The sequence below is a fragment of the Hypomesus nipponensis genome, chromosome 10, assembly GCF_054491055.1.
Source record: "Hypomesus nipponensis isolate SF chromosome 10, ASM5449105v1, whole genome shotgun sequence".
Classification (NCBI taxonomy): Eukaryota; Metazoa; Chordata; class Actinopteri; order Osmeriformes; family Osmeridae; genus Hypomesus; species Hypomesus nipponensis.
In genome coordinates, this window is record NC_140370.1 from 5,774,490 (window position 1) to 5,795,742 (window position 21,253).

The 21,253-nt window shown below is 42.2% G+C and overlaps 1 protein-coding gene across 2 annotated transcripts in view; it reads left to right on the forward strand.

Annotated features, from left to right (window-relative positions):
• The first annotated feature begins 2,112 nt into the window (after positions 1–2,112).
• scp2a (sterol carrier protein 2a) overlaps positions 2,113–21,253 on the forward strand; it is a 30,799-nt gene continuing 11,658 nt past the window's right edge. The window contains exons 1-16 of one of the 2 annotated variants that reach the window (XM_084707398.1): positions 2,113–2,328; positions 2,871–2,925; positions 3,033–3,104; positions 3,201–3,332; positions 3,663–3,727; positions 3,808–3,934; positions 4,018–4,081; positions 4,160–4,246; positions 4,365–4,515; positions 4,625–4,772; positions 4,900–5,007; positions 6,980–7,133; positions 7,838–7,934; positions 8,656–8,785; positions 9,790–9,869; positions 10,219–10,365. In XM_084707398.1, the coding sequence (XP_084563524.1) occupies positions 2,155–2,328; positions 2,871–2,925; positions 3,033–3,104; positions 3,201–3,332; positions 3,663–3,727; positions 3,808–3,934; positions 4,018–4,081; positions 4,160–4,246; positions 4,365–4,515; positions 4,625–4,772; positions 4,900–5,007; positions 6,980–7,133; positions 7,838–7,934; positions 8,656–8,785; positions 9,790–9,869; positions 10,219–10,359 (1,785 nt within the window). In that variant the 5' untranslated portion in view covers positions 2,113–2,154 and the 3' untranslated portion in view covers positions 10,360–10,365. Of the gene's footprint in view, positions 2,329–2,870; positions 2,926–3,032; positions 3,105–3,200; positions 3,333–3,662; positions 3,728–3,807; positions 3,935–4,017; positions 4,082–4,159; positions 4,247–4,364; positions 4,516–4,624; positions 4,773–4,899; positions 5,008–6,979; positions 7,134–7,837; positions 7,935–8,655; positions 8,786–9,789; positions 9,870–10,218; positions 10,366–21,253 lie in introns of those variants that run through there. The other variant, XM_084707399.1, reaches the window with a different exon arrangement.

The following is a 21,253-nucleotide window of genomic DNA, read 5'->3' on the forward strand; positions in this document are numbered from 1 at the left end:
TAGCCAAGGTAGTCAATGATCTACTATCTCTGACACAGGCTCTACCTTTGTCCTGGTTCTCCTCAACCTAAGTGCAGCTTTTGACACTGTGGATCATCAAATTCTCCTGTAACGTATGGATAACTATGTTGGGATTTCTGGTATTTTACTCCAGTGGTTTGGATTGTATCTATCTGACAGATCAGAATTTGTCCATTCTGATGACCGCTCATCCAGGAGCTCCACTGTAAAATACAGAGTACCACAGGGTTCTGTCCTAGGCCCTCTGCTATTTTCTCTCTACATGCTGCCTTTAGGAAACATAATTAGAAGCTCCGGAGTACATTTTCACTGCTATGCAGATGACACCCAGCTATACATGTCCCTAAAGCCTGGATAACCACCACACGCTCTGGAAAAATGTGTTTCTGGGATAAGAACTTGAATGACAGCAAATTTCCTTCTTCTCAAATTCGGATAAAACAGAGGTGCAAATTTGAAATAATTTATCCGATCTGACCTTAGACCTAAATGGCATCAAAGTGTCTCAAAGCCAAGCTCCAACATAAAAAATGTACAGCTGATGCAAATGCTGCTGCTAGACTACTGACCAGAACCAGAAAGTATGATAGCATAACATCTCAGAGTTTATTTCAAAGTCCTACTACTAACCTACAAATCTCTGCATGGATTATCACCACTATACCTCTCTGTTCTTCTTGCACCCTATCACCCCTTAAGGACACTAAGATCCCAAGATAACGGATATCTGGTGGTTCCCAAAATTTATTTTACAAACTGCTGGAGGCAGGGCGTTTTCATATAGAGCACCTCTTCTCTGGAACAAATTACCTCTCTCAATTAAGGAGGCTGATACCGTTTTGACATTCAAAGTTAGTTTTATTTTTTTCTCAGTTCCACGACTACTAAAGTCTGTGTGTAAGTAATTTCAATGTAAACTTGAAGTGTGTGTTTTTCTGTATATGTATCATATATAACTTTTAAATTACAAATAAAGCTTTTATATGTCCATGGAGGCCCGACTTGATTTTACCAACAAGGTCAACTTGTTGCTGTATATTGTTACTGATATTGTTTCTGTTACTAGTGACGACAGGGGATGGGGCATTCTTATTCGTATTTCTGAGTTTCTCTTCCCTGGAACAGATTTCATGTACCAACCGAGGGGGGCTGGCGCTATCTTAGTGTCTAGGGCTTCATCAAATACCCCTTTTGGTCTGTTAAATTGTTGCACTAGTCCACACTTGACTGATGGGGACCTTGTTCTAATATTACTGTAACTGTTAGCTGCTCCTTTTATTCTCTAATTCCTGCTCTCCTCTCTCTGTTCCCCCTCCACACCTCCCTTTGGTGTGGGTGGTTTGAGCTGTCAGCATCTGTTTGGTCGTCGGTCTGCTGGACCTGTTGCCAGTGGACATTGATCTGTAATAGTTTGCCAAAGCTGGATCTAGTCGCCAAGTGGACACCAGTCTCCCTGACGACAGCGAGTTCCCTGTCTCTTTCCTCATCCCCCTGCCTGTGATGCTGCGCTGATCACAGTCCACAGCCCTGTGGCTACCTATGCTTACACTGAAATTTACCAACTCTGACCCAAGTTGAACACTGGATTTTGGTGTGTCAACGCCATTGACACTTCCCTGCTGTATGACTATGTTTAGCCTGTGTTCTGCACCTCTCTTTCACCAACCGTCTCTGGAGGAGGGGATCCCTCACTGAATTTCTCCCCCCAAGGTTTCTTCCATTTTTTCTCCTCTAATGAGTTCTTCTGGGAGTTTTACCTTGTCTTCCTTGAGGGTTTAGTTGGCTGAGGGGCAGTTCTATGGGCATATGTGAAGCCCTCTGTGGCATTGCTTGTAAAAAGGGCTATACAAATACATTTTGATTTGATGGTATGTAATTTCCTTAAACTCAAATCTAAATATCCTGAACTTACTTGCCCATTTTTTTCTGTTATCTAACCTGCCTCAAAATACTAGCTTTATCATAGCGGAATTTTTTTGAATTTGAAACTAACCCAAAATAGGTTAACTAGCACCCCCTTTGCCTACGTCAAGAAAAGTTGCCTTGAACTATTATTTGGCCGAGGGTACGAACAGGGTCCTTCAAGCAGTAAAGGGATTTGCTTGCCTCACAGCACAAAACCCTAACCAGAGAATGTCTATGAGAAAAGCATTGTGGGTAATGCGAGCAAAGGTAGCCATCAAGCAAGGAAGGATAAGGAACCCTGACATCTTGGTTCACTCATTTTCTGGAACCTCCTGTCGAAGGACACCGATCATGGCACCTCAAAGGAACAGGGTGTTTGTCATTGGAGTAGGAATGACAAAGGTAAATCTTTCGTGCATGTCGTGAGCTAATGGATTAATTTGAGTACTGTACTGCCCACAGTAGCTGGCTAACTAGACTGCTAACCATTGCAGCTACAGTAACTATTCTAGCTTGCTAGCTGTCAGCTAAGTTAGCAGTTAGATTGTGGTTTACTAGCTCACTAACTCTTTGCACTATCTACAATGCAACTGAAGCGCTATTTCTAAATAGGTAAGATAGTATTTTCAAATGTCATGCCAACGTTTGTTATGGCATGGTTAACGAGTCATCTTTCCTTGGATAGACAGCTACTTTTGTCGAAGTTAGCTCGTAGCTTGTGGCTACATATTTTTTAATATAAATATTGTAATGTCTCAAACTAAATTGTGCCAATACAAGAATTGTCTACTAAGCTTATCACAGTCCAAAACTCCATGGTCATTGATTCTGTGTTAAGGGTCATGCAGTAAAGTACAGATAAACAAACTGAATGCTTCATTGCGTCCCCTAGTGTCGCTGTATGTCACTGTGGTCCAACATATTCTTCTCTCTGCGTTGTCTAGTTTGAGAAGCCTGGATTGGAAGACTTTGACTACCCAGACATGGCCAAGGAAGCAGGTGTTTGTAATGTTATTACTTGCAAGAGAGAAACGCTTCTCTCTGCTCTCATGTTTTGTCTAAATGCAGTCCCTCAACTTTGAGTCATTGTCATTCATTTTTAACAGGTCAGAAGGCCTTAGCAGATGCTGGGATACCCTACTCTGCCATAGAGCAAGCCTGTGTGGGCTATGTGTATGGTAAGTGAACAGACTATAATAACTCAAAGTGCTGTGAGATGTTTCAGTGTGTAATCCTCCTGTTCCACTCCGCCTCCCTTGTGTCTCTCTCTGCAGGTGACTCCACCTGTGGCCAAAGGGCCATCTACCACGGCCTGGGTCTGTCTGGCATCCCCATCATCAACGTCAACAACAACTGCTCCACTGGCTCCACTGCCCTGTTCATGGCTCGCCAGCTGGTGCAGGGAGGTAAGTGGTACACAGCATCCCCTCTGTAATACTGACTAAGTGAATGATAGTGAACCAAGAAACCTGGCTACTAAGGGACATGGTTGGTAGTGAACCAAGAAACCTGGCTACTAAGGGACATGGTTGGTAGTGAACCAATGGCAGGAGTTTTATCCAGACCAGGTGGCATTAGCCCTAGGTGTCCTTTTGTTATTCCATGGGTAGATATGAAACCTCAGGCCAACTCCAAATAATTTTGCACAGATAAACATAATTCACAGAGCATATGTGGTATTCACTGTTTTCCTGCACTTTATGTGTCTGATGAATTGTGTTCAACTGGCTTTACAGGACTGGTTGACTGTGTACTAGCTCTTGGGTTTGAGAAGATGGAGAGGGGTTCCTTATCCTCAAAGGTACAAAATGAGCACTTTTCTACAATGTGCAAAATGGGAATCATGTATTGATATTGACATCATTTATGACTGATGTATAGTACATGGACAGGACCAACCCTATGGATAAGCACATGGAGGTGATGATCAACCGCTATGGGATGGTGGCTGCCCCGGCTGCTCCCCAGATGTTTGGCAACGCCGGCAGAGAGCACATGGAGAAATATGGTAGGACTCACCGACGTGGCATTTTTAGCAAAGCTTTTAAATCGGTCTGGTTTGTTTCAGTTCATGTTTGTTGTTTCTCCCAGGCACTAAACCAGAGCACTTTGCCAAGATTGCATGGAAGAACCACAAGCATTCCACCAACAACCCGTAAGGCTTATTAATTTCAATTTACATTCAATTAAATTACATTTTTGTATTTTAACTTGCATGTCTTCTATTGAACAGGTACTCCCAGTTTCGAGATGAATACAGCTTGGAGCAGGTCATGAATTCCAGAAAAGTGTTTGAGTTCCTCACTCTTCTACAGTGCTGGTAATGTATTCATTTAACAGATGCTTTTATCCAAAGCAACGCACAGGGACACAAGCGCCCTGACTCGTTTCATCTCGAACTGCAAGCCTAAAAACATTCCAACTGGTTCTACTTCCAGCCCCACGTCAGATGGTGCTGGAGCAGCCGTCCTGGCCAGCGAGGACTTTGTGAGGCGCCACGGTCTGGAGGGCCAGGCGGTGGAGATCCTGGCCCAGGAGATGGTGACGGACCTCTCCAGCACGTTCGAGGAGAACAGCTGCATGAAGATGGTAAGGAAAGAGACCCTGTGACGTTGGGCCTCGTCTGAGATCAGTTTGTTCCAGTCTCTATTGAGCTCACCAGAGAGGACAACGGTCGCTTACGGTTTGTTTTCCTCAGGTGGGGTACGACATGACAAAGCTGGCAGCTCAGAAGTGCTTCGAGACGGCCGGCCTCAAGCCCAGCGACGTCGACGTCATCGAGCTCCACGACTGCTTCTCAGCCAATGAGCTGATCACGTACGAGGCCCTGGGGCTGTGTCCTGAGGGTGAGCACGGAGAGCCACGGTCATCTCGGCACGCGTAGAGCGAGAGCTCTGAAAGCACCGACACTGGTCCATTGCCTTTATGATGCAACATCCACGTTTGTTTCCTGTCTGGATGTGTTGTGTACAGGGAAGGCCGGAGAGCTGATAGACAGGGGAGACAACACGTTCGGGGGCAAGTGGGTGGTGAACCCCAGCGGAGGGCTCATCTCCAAAGGACATCCTCTGGGAGCCACAGGTACACCCAGCTTGCATAACCCTCTGACCCCCACAACTCTGCTCACAAAGGCCTACAACATATGCCATTGGCACACACAACCTGGAAATATTATTTCTTACCGTTTCAATCAACCCAGAAGAGAAGGGAGTACGTCATCCTATAAGCAACTCTCGAAGTTTACTTTGTGAAATGTCAACCTAAATCAGAAACGACAATTAGTTTGTGTATTTTAAACGGCCACTAGAGGGCTCTTGTCTCACAGGAATGGAAGCAAGCTTTTTCTGTACTAAGTCTCTGTCCATCCATCCGTGTGTGTGAGGCTGACAGGCTGTGGACTTGGCAGGCTGTCTTGGGTAGTCCCTAGACAATGCTAAAATGGGAGGGCCAGAAAAACAAAAAGCTCAGTTTCACGGCCATGTGTTGGTCATCTTCTGCTTCTGGCAAATGCACTTAGCCACACAGTTACACCCACACACACACGCCTTCTCCCCCACACGTACAGACAGGCCCTGGAGATAAGGAGGCTCAGCCTCAACCTGTTGCATTTTGATGACTCGAGCTCAACTCTCATAAATCAGTTCACGTCTCGGCAGGTACCACTGCCTGCTGGAAAACATCCTCAATGACGTTTCCACTTTTCTCGTTCTCTCTAAACTGTCTTTGTCTGAGTCGCTGCTCGGTCATTGCCGTGGTTATGTATGGTCTCATTTCTCTCAGCCTTCGACCACTCGGGCCCCGGGGGCTTTGTAATGCCCAGTCTCTCACTACTTCTCGGACTCCTGATCTCTGATCTTGCTCCTAATCCTGGTGCTAATGCGCTAACTCCTGGAGCCTGGATAACGTGTGAGATCCTCATGCTGTAGCCGCTTGGCCAACCTGGCTGCCACGGTTTAGTGTTTCAAACTCTCCGTTGCACAACACGTTGACTCTCCCTACTAGGGGTTAGCGGCTTTTCCTACCATGGTCACAGTGTGGCCTTCACAGCGGAAGTGGCCTCAAGACAAACACGCTCCGTTTTTCTGTTAAGGCTATGTGCTCGTCCAGAGGTTTGGGGTTTGTGTTGCCGGGAGTTAAGGCTGGGCGCCAGAGAGATGGTTAGGACCAAGGAAGCTGTGGTCCAATGCTGGTTAACCTGACTACTCTGTCATACCATCCGTCATAAGGCCTTCTACACATTCATCCAGAATGAGAAGAAGCCTACAGATTGGAACGGTTGCGCTCAGGGTAAGAGCGGCTGCATGAAAAGGTCTTTACCCCTTTTAAGTCCTTCATCTTGCTGGGATAATAGGAAGGCATCCAAGCCCATTAGCGAAATGGGATGAAATGCTTAGCTTTAATGCTGACACAGGAGTAAGGGCCTGGCGAGATTAAGGAGGGGTGTTAAGTTGTCACCCTTTTTCCACTGTGGCAGGGCAGACGGAGATGAAGTCCCGAGGATGTTTGTAAACACGCACATCCGCCCCCATCTGGTGCCAGGAGCGCTTCCTAGATATACGGTGTGTCGCAGAGATCGACAAATCCACTGGGATGTGGTGTCTTTCAAATGGGACTATTTATCCTCAGATTTTTTTCTAATTGCTATTGGAAAGTATGTCATGTCAGGGTTTTTTGGAGGGGAGGGTGTGATCTGGGCTTTCGGGTCCATCTGGCTAGTCTGCATTACAAGTCAGGTCCCAGCTCTCAGAGGACTGTGTGATGTACCAGTGTTTCTGTTCAAGCACGTGTTTGTCCTGTGAGCGGACTCATACTCTTGGACACACGCATTCAACTGAATATACCAACGTATATTCAACGTAGCCTGGGCAATAATTGGTTTGATGTGTGTGTGCGCGCGCGCCCACATCCCCCCCCCCCCCCAACTCTTCGTCAGATTTCTCAGGTCTGTCATAGTATGCCGATCCCCTTCCCTTCTCCTCCTCTGTCGTTGATTACTCAGGTCTGGCCAAGTATATTAATGTTCTCGATGCTATCTGTGTGGTCGATTGATCAGGTCTGGCCCAGTGTGCTGAGCTGTGCTGGCAGCTGCGAGGGGAGGCAGATAAGAGGCAAGTCCACAAGGCAAAGGTTGGCCTGCAGCATAACATCGGCCTAGGAGGAGCCGTTGTCGTCGCTCTCTACAGGATGGGTTTCCCTCAGGAAGACAGGTGAGCCTCTGGCAGCTAGCTAGCGCAAGCACCAGCAAGCATCATGTTAACCTCTTTTTAGAAGCTGTAAACTAGTCTGGTGTCCACACACACACACACACACACACACAAGCTTAGGAAGGGACTTGTTATACCAGATTTTAGCTGCTTATACCTCTAGTTTATTTGTGCTGTTTACAACTAATACATGAGCTATTCCTAAGAATGCGGTTTCATGTGACAAAAAAAAATTTCTTTACCAGAGGTTGATTTGGCTTAGGACGTAGTGTGCATATAATCAATTATTTAAACAGACATTTTTGCTCATGATTTGATCCTCCCTGGGCTACAGAGCACTCTGTGTACTTTCACTTCTTTTGTACACAGCTTGTACTTTGGAAGCTTGTACATGATGTACAGTGCACCCACCCTTAACTGGCTAAATAGCCCACTCACTGAGTGTTCCTGGAAGAAGACCATGACGTGAATCTCCAAATATGTTTTTAGTCCAGAATTAGTTTAAATTTAGGCTCAAACCAGACATATGTATACCAGTGTGTCTCAGTCCTTAATCAATGCCTGCTTTTACGGAATAGCAGCACAAAACACAAGCATCCAGTCATATAAATGTGTTTTACTCGTAATCAAGAGGTCCCCAGAGGATAGACTGTACTGTAGTTATTGGAATGCTGATGTAGAAAGACTTGTGTCTTGGTGTGCTGCAGCTCTCAGGTGGCAGCAGTGCCTACCAGCGCCCCCGGTGGTCTAGAAGACTTCAAAACCTTCTCTGTCTTTCAAGAGATCGAGAAGAAACTACAGGAGGTACTGGCATCTCTCTCTGTCCTCTGTCTGTCTTCTTCCAGGGGAAGCTGAAGATCACTGGGAACATGGGCATGGCCATGAAGCTGCAGAGCCTTCAGATGACAGCTGGCAAGGCCAAGCTCTCACCTTTTGTGGATTTTTCTCTCTCTCTTGCTCTCGCTCTCTCTCTCTCTCGCTCTCTCTCTCTCTCTCTCTCTCTCTCTCTCTCTCTCTCTCTCTCTCTCTCTCTCTCTCTCTCTCTCTCTCTCTCTCTCTCTCTCTCTCTCTCTCTCTCTCTCTCTCTCTCTCTCTCTCTCTCTCTCTCTCTCTCTCTCTCTCTCTCTCTCTCTCTCTCTCTCTCTCTCTCTCTCTCTCTCTCTCTCTCTCTCTCTCTCTCTCTCTCTCTCTCTCTCTCTCTCTCTCTCTCTCTCTCTCTCTCTCTCTCTCTCTCTCTCTCTCTCTCTCTCTCTCTCTCTCTCTCTCTCTCTCTCTCTCTCTCTCTCTCTCTCTCTCTCTCTCTCTCTCTCTCTCTCTCTCCCTCTACCTCTCTCTCTCTCCCTCTACCTCTACCTCTCTCTACCTCTACCTCTCTCTACCTCTCCCTCTCTCTCTACCTCTCCCTCTCTCTCACCTTGGATCATAATACCTTGAAATGGGTTTATTGAATATGAAATGCCTCTGAAATGCTCTTCACGGCCTCTCTCTTGTCCTTCTTCCCTTTTCTCTCTCTGTCCTTCTGCAGGAGGGTGAGGCGTTAGTCAAGAAGATAGGAGGTGTCTTTGCGTTTAAAGTGAAGGATGGTCCGGAGGGGAAGGAGGCTCTGTGGGTGGTGGACGTGAAGAATGGCAAAGGTTCCGTCAGCAACGACACAGGTGTGCCAACACACGTAACCAGAGGGCCAGGTCTTTCACTGTTTTAATATATGTGTGGTGCATCATGCGGAAACCCGTTGGATGTCACGGCAGCTCATTGTTGGCTTGATGTTTTGTGTAGTTGACACCCCAAACTCATTGTAATTTACAAAACGTATATGATTACTTATGAAAAACAGTTAATTTCAACGGTTTCTGGACATGTCGGTTAGCAAGATTTTCAAGGCATGTCAAATCAAATGCTCAGTTTGCCTGCTCTTTAGAGTGCTGCAGCAGCCCCAAACTACTGATCAATGAAGTCGGGCTGTTAAACGTAAAAATAACTTGCTGAGAAGTCATTAAGTTAAAACCTATAGCTAAACTGACATTTACATTCACAACATGATTACAAACAAAAGGATTTCCTTTCCATATTCGCCACAGTAAACTAGAATGAAACGGAGTGGAATCTTTGAATGCAGTTTTCTCCCTTATCACTTTTTGACACAGGTCGACTTTAAAATGATGTAACTTCAGTTGTGATAAAGAAATCTGAGTGATTTAAACAGATGTGTATTTAAGAGAGTTTGAAGTTTCCAAATATGTATAATACTCAGAAAGTCACCTTTTCACCATGTGAAGGGTTTCCCCAGGCCGCCGCACACTCTTTGTTGAAAGGGGACTAAAGTCGGTCTTCAGCTATACACTTGCTTAAATGAGCTCTTGTCTGGAGGTAGAACACAATGATCTAAATAAAATGACATGTTTAAATAACATGGACAGTATACCTTTTCAAAGTAGAGCTCATAGATTCCCTAGGGATGGTAAGATTTACCGATTCGCATCATTGCACAGGCATAAAAGCTGACAGTTGGAGGGCCCTATGCTTTTGATTATTTAGAAAAGTGGCCAATAATTTTCAACCAACTGTAGAGTTAGATTGACTCGAGCACACATTTTTATTAGAGGCCACTACTTAACAAAAGGAATAATTGACTGTAATATGTAATTGATCTGGTTGTTAGACAAGAAGGCAGACTGCACCATAGCCATGGGGGATGAGGACCTGATGGCATTGATGACTGGCCAGATGAATCCTCAGACGGTAAGTGTGTGAGGGCCTCCTGTTACAACACATCACTCTATGTTACAGGACTTGAACTCCTCCCTACTCAACATTTGTCTATCTTTGCAATTGTCAGTCACTGATTATTTACAGCTGTATCTCTTTCTCTCTATCGCCCACTCGCTCGCTCGCTCTCCCGCCTGCTCTTGCTCGATTGAGTTTTTGCTCAAGGTCTCCAAATGTACTAAGTGCACTCTGCACATCACTAACAAGATGCTGCTTGCGTGATTGTTAGCGTGAAAGTAAGGGTGACTTCAAAAAAGAAAGTTCCACTTACTCAAACGTAAGCACACACTTACTCTCATGTCCTAACCCTTTCCTTCTCAAGGTTTTATCTCTCTCCAGGGTGAAGGGGGACAAGGTGGGGTCACCATTTCTGACGGCCGTCAGAATGTGTGACCCACAAAAAATATGTTTTAAGAATGTATGTTCCCACCGTAACTGCTTCCCAAAGTTATTAAAACTTTAAAAGATGGTTTGGGGTATTTATTTCATCGATTCACACTAATCTTTAACCATTGTTTCTAATTTAGAATCGTCATAGAGCCATTACCACACAGGTCACCATTTCTGACGGCCATAAGAATGTGTGACCCACAAAAAAAAAGATGTTTTTAGAATGTGTGTTCCCACCGTAATTGCTTCCCAAAGGTATTAAAACTTCGAAATATCCTTTGGGGTAGTTATTTAATCGATTCACATTAATCCCGAGCCATTTTTTCTTACTTAGAGTCAGCATAGAACCATTACCACCGAGGTCACCATTTCTGACGGCCGTCAGAATGTGTGACCCACAAAAAATATGTTTTAAGAATGTGTGTTCCCACTGTAACTGCTTCCCAAAGGTATAAACTTTCAAAGATGGTTTGAGGTAGTTATTTCATCGATTCACACTAATCTTGAGCCGTTGTTTCTGATTTAGAGTCATTTTAGAGCCATTACCACACAGGTCACCATTTCTGACGGCCGTCAGAATGTGTGACCCGCAAAAAATATGTTTTAAGAATGTGTGTTCCCACCGTAACTGCTTCTTAAAGGTATTAAAACTTTCAAAGATGGTTTGGGGTAGTTATTTCATCGATAAACACTAATCTTGAGCCGTTATTTCTGATTTAGAGTCGTCATAGAGCCATTACCACACAGGTCACCATTTCTGACGGCCGTCAGAATGTGTGACCCACAAAAAATATGTTTTAAGAATGTGTGTTCCCACCGTAATTGCTTCCCAAAGTTATTAAAACTTTAAAAGATGGTTTGGGGTATTTATTTCATCGATTCACACTAATCTTTAACCATTGTTTCTAATTTAGAATCGTCATAGAGCCATTACCACACAGGTCACCATTTCTGACGGCCGTCAGAATGTGTGACCCACAAAAAGTATGTTTTAAGAATGTGTGTTCCCACCGTACCTGCTTCCCAAAGGTATAAACTTTCAAAGATGGTTTGAGGTAGTTATTTCATCGATTCACACTAATCTTGAGCCGTTGTTTCTGATTTAGAGTCGTCATAGAGCCATTACCACACAGGTCGCCATTTCTGACGGCCGTCAGAATGTTTGACCCACAAAAAATATGTTTTAAGAATGTGTGTTCCCACCGTAATTGCTTCCCAAAGGTATTAAAATTTCGAAATATCCTTTGGGGTAGTTATTTAATCGATTCACATTAATCCCGAGCCATTTTTTCTTACTTAGAGTCAGCATAGAGCCATTACCACCGAGGTCACCATTTCTGACGGCCGTCAGAATGTGTGACCCACAATAATAAAAAAAAAAAGATGTTTTAAGAAAATTTGTTCCCACCGTAACTGCTTCCCAAAGTTATTAAAACTTTAAAATATGGTTTGGGGTAGTTATTTCATCGATTCACACTAATCTTGAGCCGTTGTTTCTAATTTAGAGTCGTCATAGAGCCATTACCACACAGGTCACCATTTCTGACGGCCGTCAGAATGTGTGACCCCCCCCCAAAAAGATGTTTTAAGAATGTGTGTTCCCACCGTAACTGCTTCCTAAAGGTATTACAATTTCGAAAGATCGTTTGGGGTAGTTATTTCATCGATTCACACTAATCTTGAGCCGTTGTTTTTGATTTAGAATCGTCATAGAGCCATTACCACACAGATCACCATTTCTGACGGCCGTCAGAATGTGTGACCCACAAAAAAAAAGATTTCTTTTAAGAATGTGTGTTCCCACCTTAACTGCTTCCTAAAGGTATTACAATTTCGAAAGATCGTTTGGGGTAGTTATTTAATCGATTCACATTAATCTGGAGCCGTTGTTTTTGATTTAGTGTCGTCATAGAGCCATTACCACACAGGTCACCATTTCTGACGGCCGTCAGAATGTGTGACCCCCCCCAAAAAAAGATGTTTTAAGAATGTGTTTTCACACCTTAACTGCTTCCTAAAGGTATTACAATTTCGAAAGATTGTTTGGGGTAATTATTTAATCGATTCACATTGATCCCGAGCCATTTTTTCTTACTTAGAGTCATCATAGAGCCATTACCACCGAGGTTACCATTTCTGACAGCCGTCAGAATGTGTGACCCACAAAAAATATGTTTTAAGAATGTGTGTTCCCACTGTAACTGCTTCCCAAAGGTATAAACTTTCAAAGATGGTTTGAGGTAGTTATTTCATCGATTCACACTAATCTTGAGCCGTTGTTTCTGATTTAGAGTCATTTTAGAGCCATTACCACACAGGTCACCATTTTTGACGGCCGTCAGAATGTGTGACCCGCAAAAAATATGTTTTAAGAATGTGTGTTCCCACCGTAACTGCTTCTTAAAGGTATTAAAACTTTCAAAGATGGTTTGGGGTAGTTATTTCATCGATAAACACTTATCTTGAGCCGTTGTTTCTAATTTAGAGTCGTCATAGAGCCATTACCACACAGGTCACCATTTCTGACGGCCGTCAGAATGTGTGACCCACAAAAAATATGTTTTAAGAATGTGTGTTCCCACCGTAACTGCTTCCTAAAGGTATTACAATTTCGAAAGATCGTTTGGGGTAGTTATTTCATCGATTCACACTAATCTTTAACCGTTGTTTCTAATTTGGAATCGTCATAGAGCCATTACCACACAGGTCACCATTTCTGACGGCCGTCAGAATGTGTGACCCACAAAAAATATGTTTTAAGAATGTGTGTTCCCACCGTAACTGCTTCCTAAAGGTATTAAAACTTTCAAAGATGGTTTGGGGTAGTTATTTCATCGATTCACATTAATCTTGAGCCGTTGTTTCTAATTTAGAGTCGTCATAGAGCCATTACCACACAGGTCACCATTTCTGACGGCCGTCAGAATGTGTGACCCCCCCAAAAAAAGATGTTTTAAGAATGTGTGTTCCCACCGTAATTGCTTCCCAAAGGTATAACAATTTCGAAATATCCTTTGGGGTAGTTATTTAATCGATTCACATTAATCCCGAGCCATTTTTTCCTACTTAGAGTCAGCATAGAGCCATTACCACCGAGGTAACCATTTCTGACGGCCGTCAGAATGTGTGACCCACAAAAAATATGTTTTAAGAATGTGTGTTCCCACCGTAACTGCTTCCTAAAGGTATTACAATTTCGAAAGATCGTTTGGGGTAGCTATTTCATCGATTCACACTAATCTTTAACCGTTGTTTCTGATTGAGAATCGTCCTAGAGCCAATTACCACACAGGTCACCATTTCTGACAGCCGTCAGAATGTGTGACCCACAAAAAAAAAAGATTTTAAGAATGTGTGTTCCCACCGTAACTGCTTCCTAAAGGTATTACAATTTCGAAAGATCGTTTGGGGTAGTTATTTCATCGAATCACACTAATCTTTAACCGTTGTTTCTGATTGAGAATCGTCTTAGAGCCAATTACCACACAGGTCACCATTTCTGACGGCCGTCAGAATGTGTGACCCACAAAAAAAAAAGATTTTAAGAATGTGTGTTCCCACCGTAATTGCTTCCCAAAGGTATACAAATTTCGAAATATCCTTTGGGGTAGTTATTTAATCGATTCACATTAATCCCGAGCCATTTTTTCCTACTTAGAGTCAGCATAGAGCCATTACCACCGAGGTAACCATTTCTGACGGCCGTCAGAATGTGTGACCCACAAAAAATATGTTTTAAGAATGTGTGTTCCCACCGTAACTGCTTCCTAAAGGTATTACAATTTCGAAAGATCGTTTCGGGTAGTTATTTAATTGATTCACATTAACCTGGAGCCGTTGTTTTTGATTTAGAGTCGTCATAGAGCCATTACCACACAGGTCACCATTTCTGACGGCCGTCAGAATGTGTGACCCACAAAAAATATGTTTTAAGAATGTGTGTTCCCACCGTAATTGCTTCCCAAAGGTATTAACATTTCGAAATATCCTTTGGGGTAGTTATTTAATCGATTCACATTAATCCCGAGCCATTTTTTCTTACTTAGAGTCATTTTAGAGCCATTACCACACAGGTCACCATTTCTGACGGCCGTCAGAATGTGTGACCCGCAAAAAATATGTTTTAAGAATGTGTGTTCCCACCGTAACTGCTTCTTAAAGGTATTAAAACTTTCAAAGATGGTTTGGGGTAGTTATTTCATCGATAAACACTAATCTTGAGCCGTTATTTCTGATTTAGAATCGTCATAGAGCCATTACCACACAGGTCACCATTTCTGACGGCCGTCAGAATGTGTGACCCCCCCCCAAAAAAGATGTTTTAAGAATGTGTGTTCCCACCGTAACTACTTCCTAAAGGTATTACAATTTCGAAAGATCGTTTGGGGTAGTTATTTAATCGATTCACATTAATCTGGAGCCGTTGTTTTTTATTTAGAGTCGTCATAGAGCAATTACCACACAGGTCACCATTTCTGACGGCCGTCAGAATGTGTGACCCACAAAAAATATGTTTTAAGAATGTGTGTTCCCACCGTAATTGCTTCCCAAAGTTATTAAAACTTTAAAAGATGGTTTGGGGTAGTTATTTCATCGATTCACACTAATCTTGAGCCGTTGTTTCTAATTTAGAGTCGTCATAGAGCCATTACCACACAGGTCACCATTTCTGACGGCCATCAGAATGTGTGACCCACAAAAAATATGTTTTAAGAATGTGTGTTCCCACCGTAATTGCTTCCCAAAGGTATTAAAATTTCGAAATATCCTTTGGGGTAGTTATTTAATCGATTCACATTAATCCCGAGCCATTTTTTCTTACTTAGAGTCAGCATAGAGCCATTACCACCGAGGTCACCATTTCTGACGGCCGTCAGAATGTGTGACCCACAATAATAAAAAAAAAAGATGTTTTAAGAAAATTTGTTCCCACCGTAACTGCTTCCCAAAGTTATTAAAACTTTAAAATATGGTTTGGGGTAGTTATTTCATCGATTCACACTAATCTTGAGCCGTTGTTTCTAATTTAGAGTCGTCATAGAGCCATTACCACACAGGTCACCATTTCTGACGGCCGTCAGAATGTGTGACCCCCCCCCAAAAAGATGTTTTAAGAATGTGTGTTCCCACCGTAACTGCTTCCTAAAGGTATTACAATTTCGAAAGATGGTTTGGGGTAGTTATTTCATCGATTCACACTAATCTTGAGCCGTTGTTTTTGATTTAGAATCGTCATAGAGCCATTACCACACAGATCACCATTTCTGACGGCCGTCAGAATGTGTGACCCACAAAAAAAAAGATTTCTTTTAAGAATGTGTGTTCCCACCTTAACTGCTTCCTAAAGGTATTACAATTTCGAAAGATCGTTTGGGGTAGTTATTTAATCGATTCACATTAATCTGGAGCCGTTGTTTTTGATTTAGTGTCGTCATAGAGCCATTACCACACAGGTCACCATTTCTGACGGCCGTCAGAATGTGTGACCCCCCCCAAAAAAAGATGTTTTAAGAATGTGTTTTCACACCTTAACTGCTTCCTAAAGGTATTACAATTTCGAAAGATTGTTTGGGGTAATTATTTAATCGATTCACATTGATCCCGAGCCATTTTTTCTTACTTAGAGTCATCATAGAGCCATTACCACCGAGGTTACCATTTCTGACAGCCGTCAGAATGTGTGACCCACAAAAAATATGTTTTAAGAATGTGTGTTCCCACTGTAACTGCTTCCCAAAGGTATAAACTTTCAAAGATGGTTTGAGGTAGTTATTTCATCGATTCACACTAATCTTGAGCCGTTGTTTCTGATTTAGAGTCATTTTAGAGCCATTACCACACAGGTCACCATTTCTGACGGCCGTCAGAATGTGTGACCCGCAAAAAATATGTTTTAAGAATGTGTGTTCCCACCGTAACTGCTTCTTAAAGGTATTAAAACTTTCAAAGATGGTTTGGGGTAGTTATTTCATCGATAAACACTTATCTTGAGCCGTTGTTTCTAATTTAGAGTCGTCATAGAGCCATTACCACACAGGTCACCATTTCTGACGGCCGTCAGAATGTGTGACCCACAAAAAATATGTTTTAAGAATGTGTGTTCCCACCGTAACTGCTTCCTAAAGGTATTAAAACTTTCAAAGATGGTTTGGGGTAGTTATTTCATCGATTCACATTAATCTTGAGCCGTTGTTTCTAATTTAGAGTCGTCATAGAGCCATTACCACACAGGTCACCATTTCTGACGGCCGTCAGAATGTGTGACCCCCCCAAAAAAAGATGTTTTAAGAATGTGTGTTCCCACCGTAATTGCTTCCCAAAGGTATAACAATTTCGAAATATCCTTTGGGGTAGTTATTTAATCGATTCACATTAATCCCGAGCCATTTTTTCCTACTTAGAGTCAGCATAGAGCCATTACCACCGAGGTAACCATTTCTGACGGCCGTCAGAATGTGTGACCCACAAAAAATATGTTTTAAGAATGTGTGTTCCCACCGTAACTGCTTCCTAAAGGTATTACAATTTCGAAAGATCGTTTGGGGTAGCTATTTCATCGATTCACACTAATCTTTAACCGTTGTTTCTGATTGAGAATCGTCCTAGAGCCAATTACCACACAGGTCACCATTTCTGACAGCCGTCAGAATGTGTGACCCACAAAAAAAAAAAGATTTTAAGAATGTGTGTTCCCACCGTAACTGCTTCCTAAAGGTATTACAATTTCGAAAGATCGTTTGGGGTAGTTATTTCATCGATTCACACTAATCTTTAACCGTTGTTTCTGATTGAGAATCGTCTTAGAGCCAATTACCACACAGGTCACCATTTCTGACGGCCGTCAGAATGTGTGACCCACAAAAAAAAAAGATTTTAAGAATGTGTGTTCCCACCGTAATTGCTTCCCAAAGGTATACAAATTTCGAAATATCCTTTGGGGTAGTTATTTAATCGATTCACATTAATCCCGAGCCATTTTTTCCTACTTAGAGTCAGCATAGAGCCATTACCACCGAGGTAACCATTTCTGACGGCCGTCAGAATGTGTGACCCACAAAAAATATGTTTTAAGAATGTGTGTTCCCACCGTAACTGCTTCCTAAAGGTATTACAATTTCGAAAGATCGTTTCGGGTAGTTATTTAATTGATTCACATTAACCTGGAGCCGTTGTTTTTGATTTAGAGTCGTCATAGAGCCATTACCACACAGGTCACCATTTCTGACGGCCGTCAGAATGTGTGACCCACAAAAAATATGTTTTAAGAATGTGTGTTCCCACCGTAATTGCTTCCCAAAGGTATACAAATTTCGAAATATCCTTTGGGGTAGTTATTTAATCGATTCACATTAATCCCGAGCCATTTTTTCTTACTTAGAGTCATTTTAGAGCCATTACCACACAGGTCACCATTTCTGACGGCCGTCAGAATGTGTGACCCGCAAAAAATATGTTTTAAGAATGTGTGTTCCCACCGTAACTGCTTCTTAAAGGTATTAAAACTTTCAAAGATGGTTTGGGGTAGTTATTTCATCGATAAACACTAATCTTGAGCCGTTATTTCTGATTTAGAATCGTCATAGAGCCATTACCACACAGGTCACCATTTCTGACGGCCGTCAGAATGTGTGACCCCCCCCCAAAAAAGATGTTTTAAGAATGTGTGTTCCCACCGTAACTACTTCCTAAAGGTATTACAATTTCGAAAGATCGTTTGGGGTAGTTATTTAATCGATTCACATTAATCTGGAGCCGTTGTTTTTTATTTAGAGTCGTCATAGAGCAATTACCACACAGGTCACCATTTCTGACGGCCGTCAGAATGTGTGACCCACAAAAAATATGTTTTAAGAATGTGTGTTCCCACCGTAATTGCTTCCCAAAGTTATTAAAACTTTAAAAGATGGTTTGGGGTAGTTATTTCATCGATTCACACTAATCTTGAGCCGTTGTTTCTAATTTAGAGTCGTCATAGAGCCATTACCACACAGGTCACCATTTCTGACGGCCATCAGAATGTGTGACCCACAAAAAATATGTTTTAAGAATGTGTGTTCCCACCGTAACTGCTTCCCAAAGTTATTAAAACTTTAAAAGATGGTTTGGGGTAGTTATTTCATCGATTCACACTAATCTTGAGCCGTTGTTTTTGATTTAGAATCGTCATAGAGCCATTACCAAACAGGTCACCATTTCTGACGGCCGTCAGAATGTGTGACCCACAATAATAAAAATAAAAAAAGATGTTTTAAGAATGTGTGTTCCCACCGTAATTGCTTCCCAAATGTATTAACATTTTGAAATATCCTTTGGGGTAGTTATTTCATCGATTCACATTAATCCCGAGCCATTTTTTCTTACTTAGAGTCAGCATAGAGCCATTACCACCGAGGTCACCATTTCTGACGGCCGTCAGAATGTGTGACCCACAAAAAATATTTTTTAAGAATGTGTGTTCCCACCCTAACTGCTTCCCAAAGTTATTACAACTTTAAAATATGGTTTGGGGTAGTTATTTCATCGATTTACACTAATCTTTAACCGTTGTTTCTAATTTGGAATCGTCATAGAGCCATTACCACACAGGTCACCATTTCTGACGGCCGTCAGAATGTGTGACCCACCCCCAAAAAAGATGTTTTAAGAATGTGTGTTCCCACCGTAACTACTTCCTAAAGGTATTACAATTTCGAAAGATCGTTTGGGGTAGTTATTTAATCGATTCACATTAATCTGGAGCCGTTGTTTTTTATTTAGAGTCGTCATAGAGCAATTACCACACAGGTCACCATTTCTGACGGCCGTCAGAATGTGTGACCCACAAAAAATATGTTTTAAGAATGTGTGTTCCCACCGTAATTGCTTCCCAAAGTTATTAAAACTTTAAAAGATGGTTTGGGGTAGTTATTTCATCGATTCACACTAATCTTGAGCCGTTGTTTCTAATTTAGAGTCGTCATAGAGCCATTACCACACAGGTCACCATTTCTGACGGCCATCAGAATGTGTGACCCACAAAAAATATGTTTTAAGAATGTGTGTTCCCACCGTAATTGCTTCCCAAAGGTATTAAAATTTCGAAATATCCTTTGGGGTAGTTATTTAATCGATTCACATTAATCCCGAGCCATTTTTTCTTACTTAGAGTCAGCATAGAGCCATTACCACCGAGGTCACCATTTCTGACGGCCGTCAGAATGTGTGACCCACAATAATAAAAAAAAAAAGATGTTTTAAGAAAATTTGTTCCCACCGTAACTGCTTCCCAAAGTTATTAAAACTTTAAAATATGGTTTGGGGTAGTTATTTCATCGATTCACACTAATCTTGAGCCGTTGTTTCTAATTTAGAGTCGTCATAGAGCCATTACCACACAGGTCACCATTTCTGACGGCCGTCAGAATGTGTGACCCCCCCCCAAAAAGATGTTTTAAGAATGTGTGTTCCCACCGTAACTGCTTCCTAAAGGTATTACAATTTCGAAAGATCGTTTGGGGTAGTTATTTCATCGATTCACACTAATCTTGAGCCGTTGTTTTTGATTTAGAATCGTCATAGAGCCATTACCACACAGATCACCATTTCTGACGGCCGTCAGAATGTGTGACCCACAAAAAAAAAGATTTCTTTTAAGAATGTGTGTTCCCACCTTAACTGCTTCCTAAAGGTATTACAATTTCGAAAGATCGTTTGGGGTAGTTATTTAATCGATTCACATTAATCTGGAGCCGTTGTTTTTGATTTAGTGTCGTCATAGAGCCATTACCACACAGGTCACCATTTCTGACGGCCGTCAGAATGTGTGACCCCCCCCAAAAAAAGATGTTTTAAGAATGTGTTTTCACACCTTAACTGCTTCCTAAAGGTATTACAATTTCGAAAGATTGTTTGGGGTAATTATTTAATCGATTCACATTGATCCCGAGCCATTTTTTCTTACTTAGAGTCATCATAGAGCCATTACCACCGAGGTTACCATTTCTGACAGCCGTCAGAATGTGTGACCCACAAAAAATATGTTTTAAGAATGTGTGTTCCCACTGTAACTGCTTCCCAAAGGTATAAACTTTCAAAGATGGTTTGAGGTAGTTATTTCATCGATTCACACTAATCTTGAGCCGTTGTTTCTGATTTAGAGTCATTTTAGAGCCATTACCACACAGGTCACCATTTCTGACGGCCGTCAGAATGTGTGACCCGCAAAAAATATGTTTTAAGAATGTGTGTTCCCACCGTAACTGCTTCTTAAAGGTATTAAAACTTTCAAAGATGGTTTGGGGTAGTTATTTCATCGATAAACACTTATCTTGAGCCGTTGTTTCTAATTTAGAGTCGTCATAGAGCCATTACCACACAGGTCACCATTTCTGACGGCCGTCAGAATGTGTGACCCACAAAAAAAAGATGTTTTAAGAATGTGTGTTCCCACCGTAATTGCTTCCCAAAGGTATAACAATTTCGAAATATCCTTTGGGGTAGTTATTTAATCGATTCACATTAATCCCGAGCCATTTTTTCCTACTTAGAGTCAGCATAGAGCCATTACCACCGAGGTAACCATTTCTGACGGCCGTCAGAATGTGTGACCCACAAAAAATATGTTTTAAGAATGTGTGTTCCCACCGTAACTGCTTCCTAAAGGTATTACAATTTCGAAAGATCGTTTGGGGTAGCTATTTCATCGATTCACACTAATCTTTAACCGTTGTTTCTGATTGAGAATCGTCCTAGAGCCAATTACCACACAGGTCACCATTTCTGACAGCCGTCAGAATGTGTGACCCACAAAAAAAAAAGATTTTAAGAATGTGTGTTCCCACCGTAACTGCTTCCTAAAGGTATTACAATTTCGAAAGATCGTTTGGGGTAGTTATTTCATCGATTCACACTAATCTTTAACCGTTGTTTCTGATTGAGAATCGTCTTAGAGCCAATTACCACACAGGTCACCATTTCTGACGGCCGTC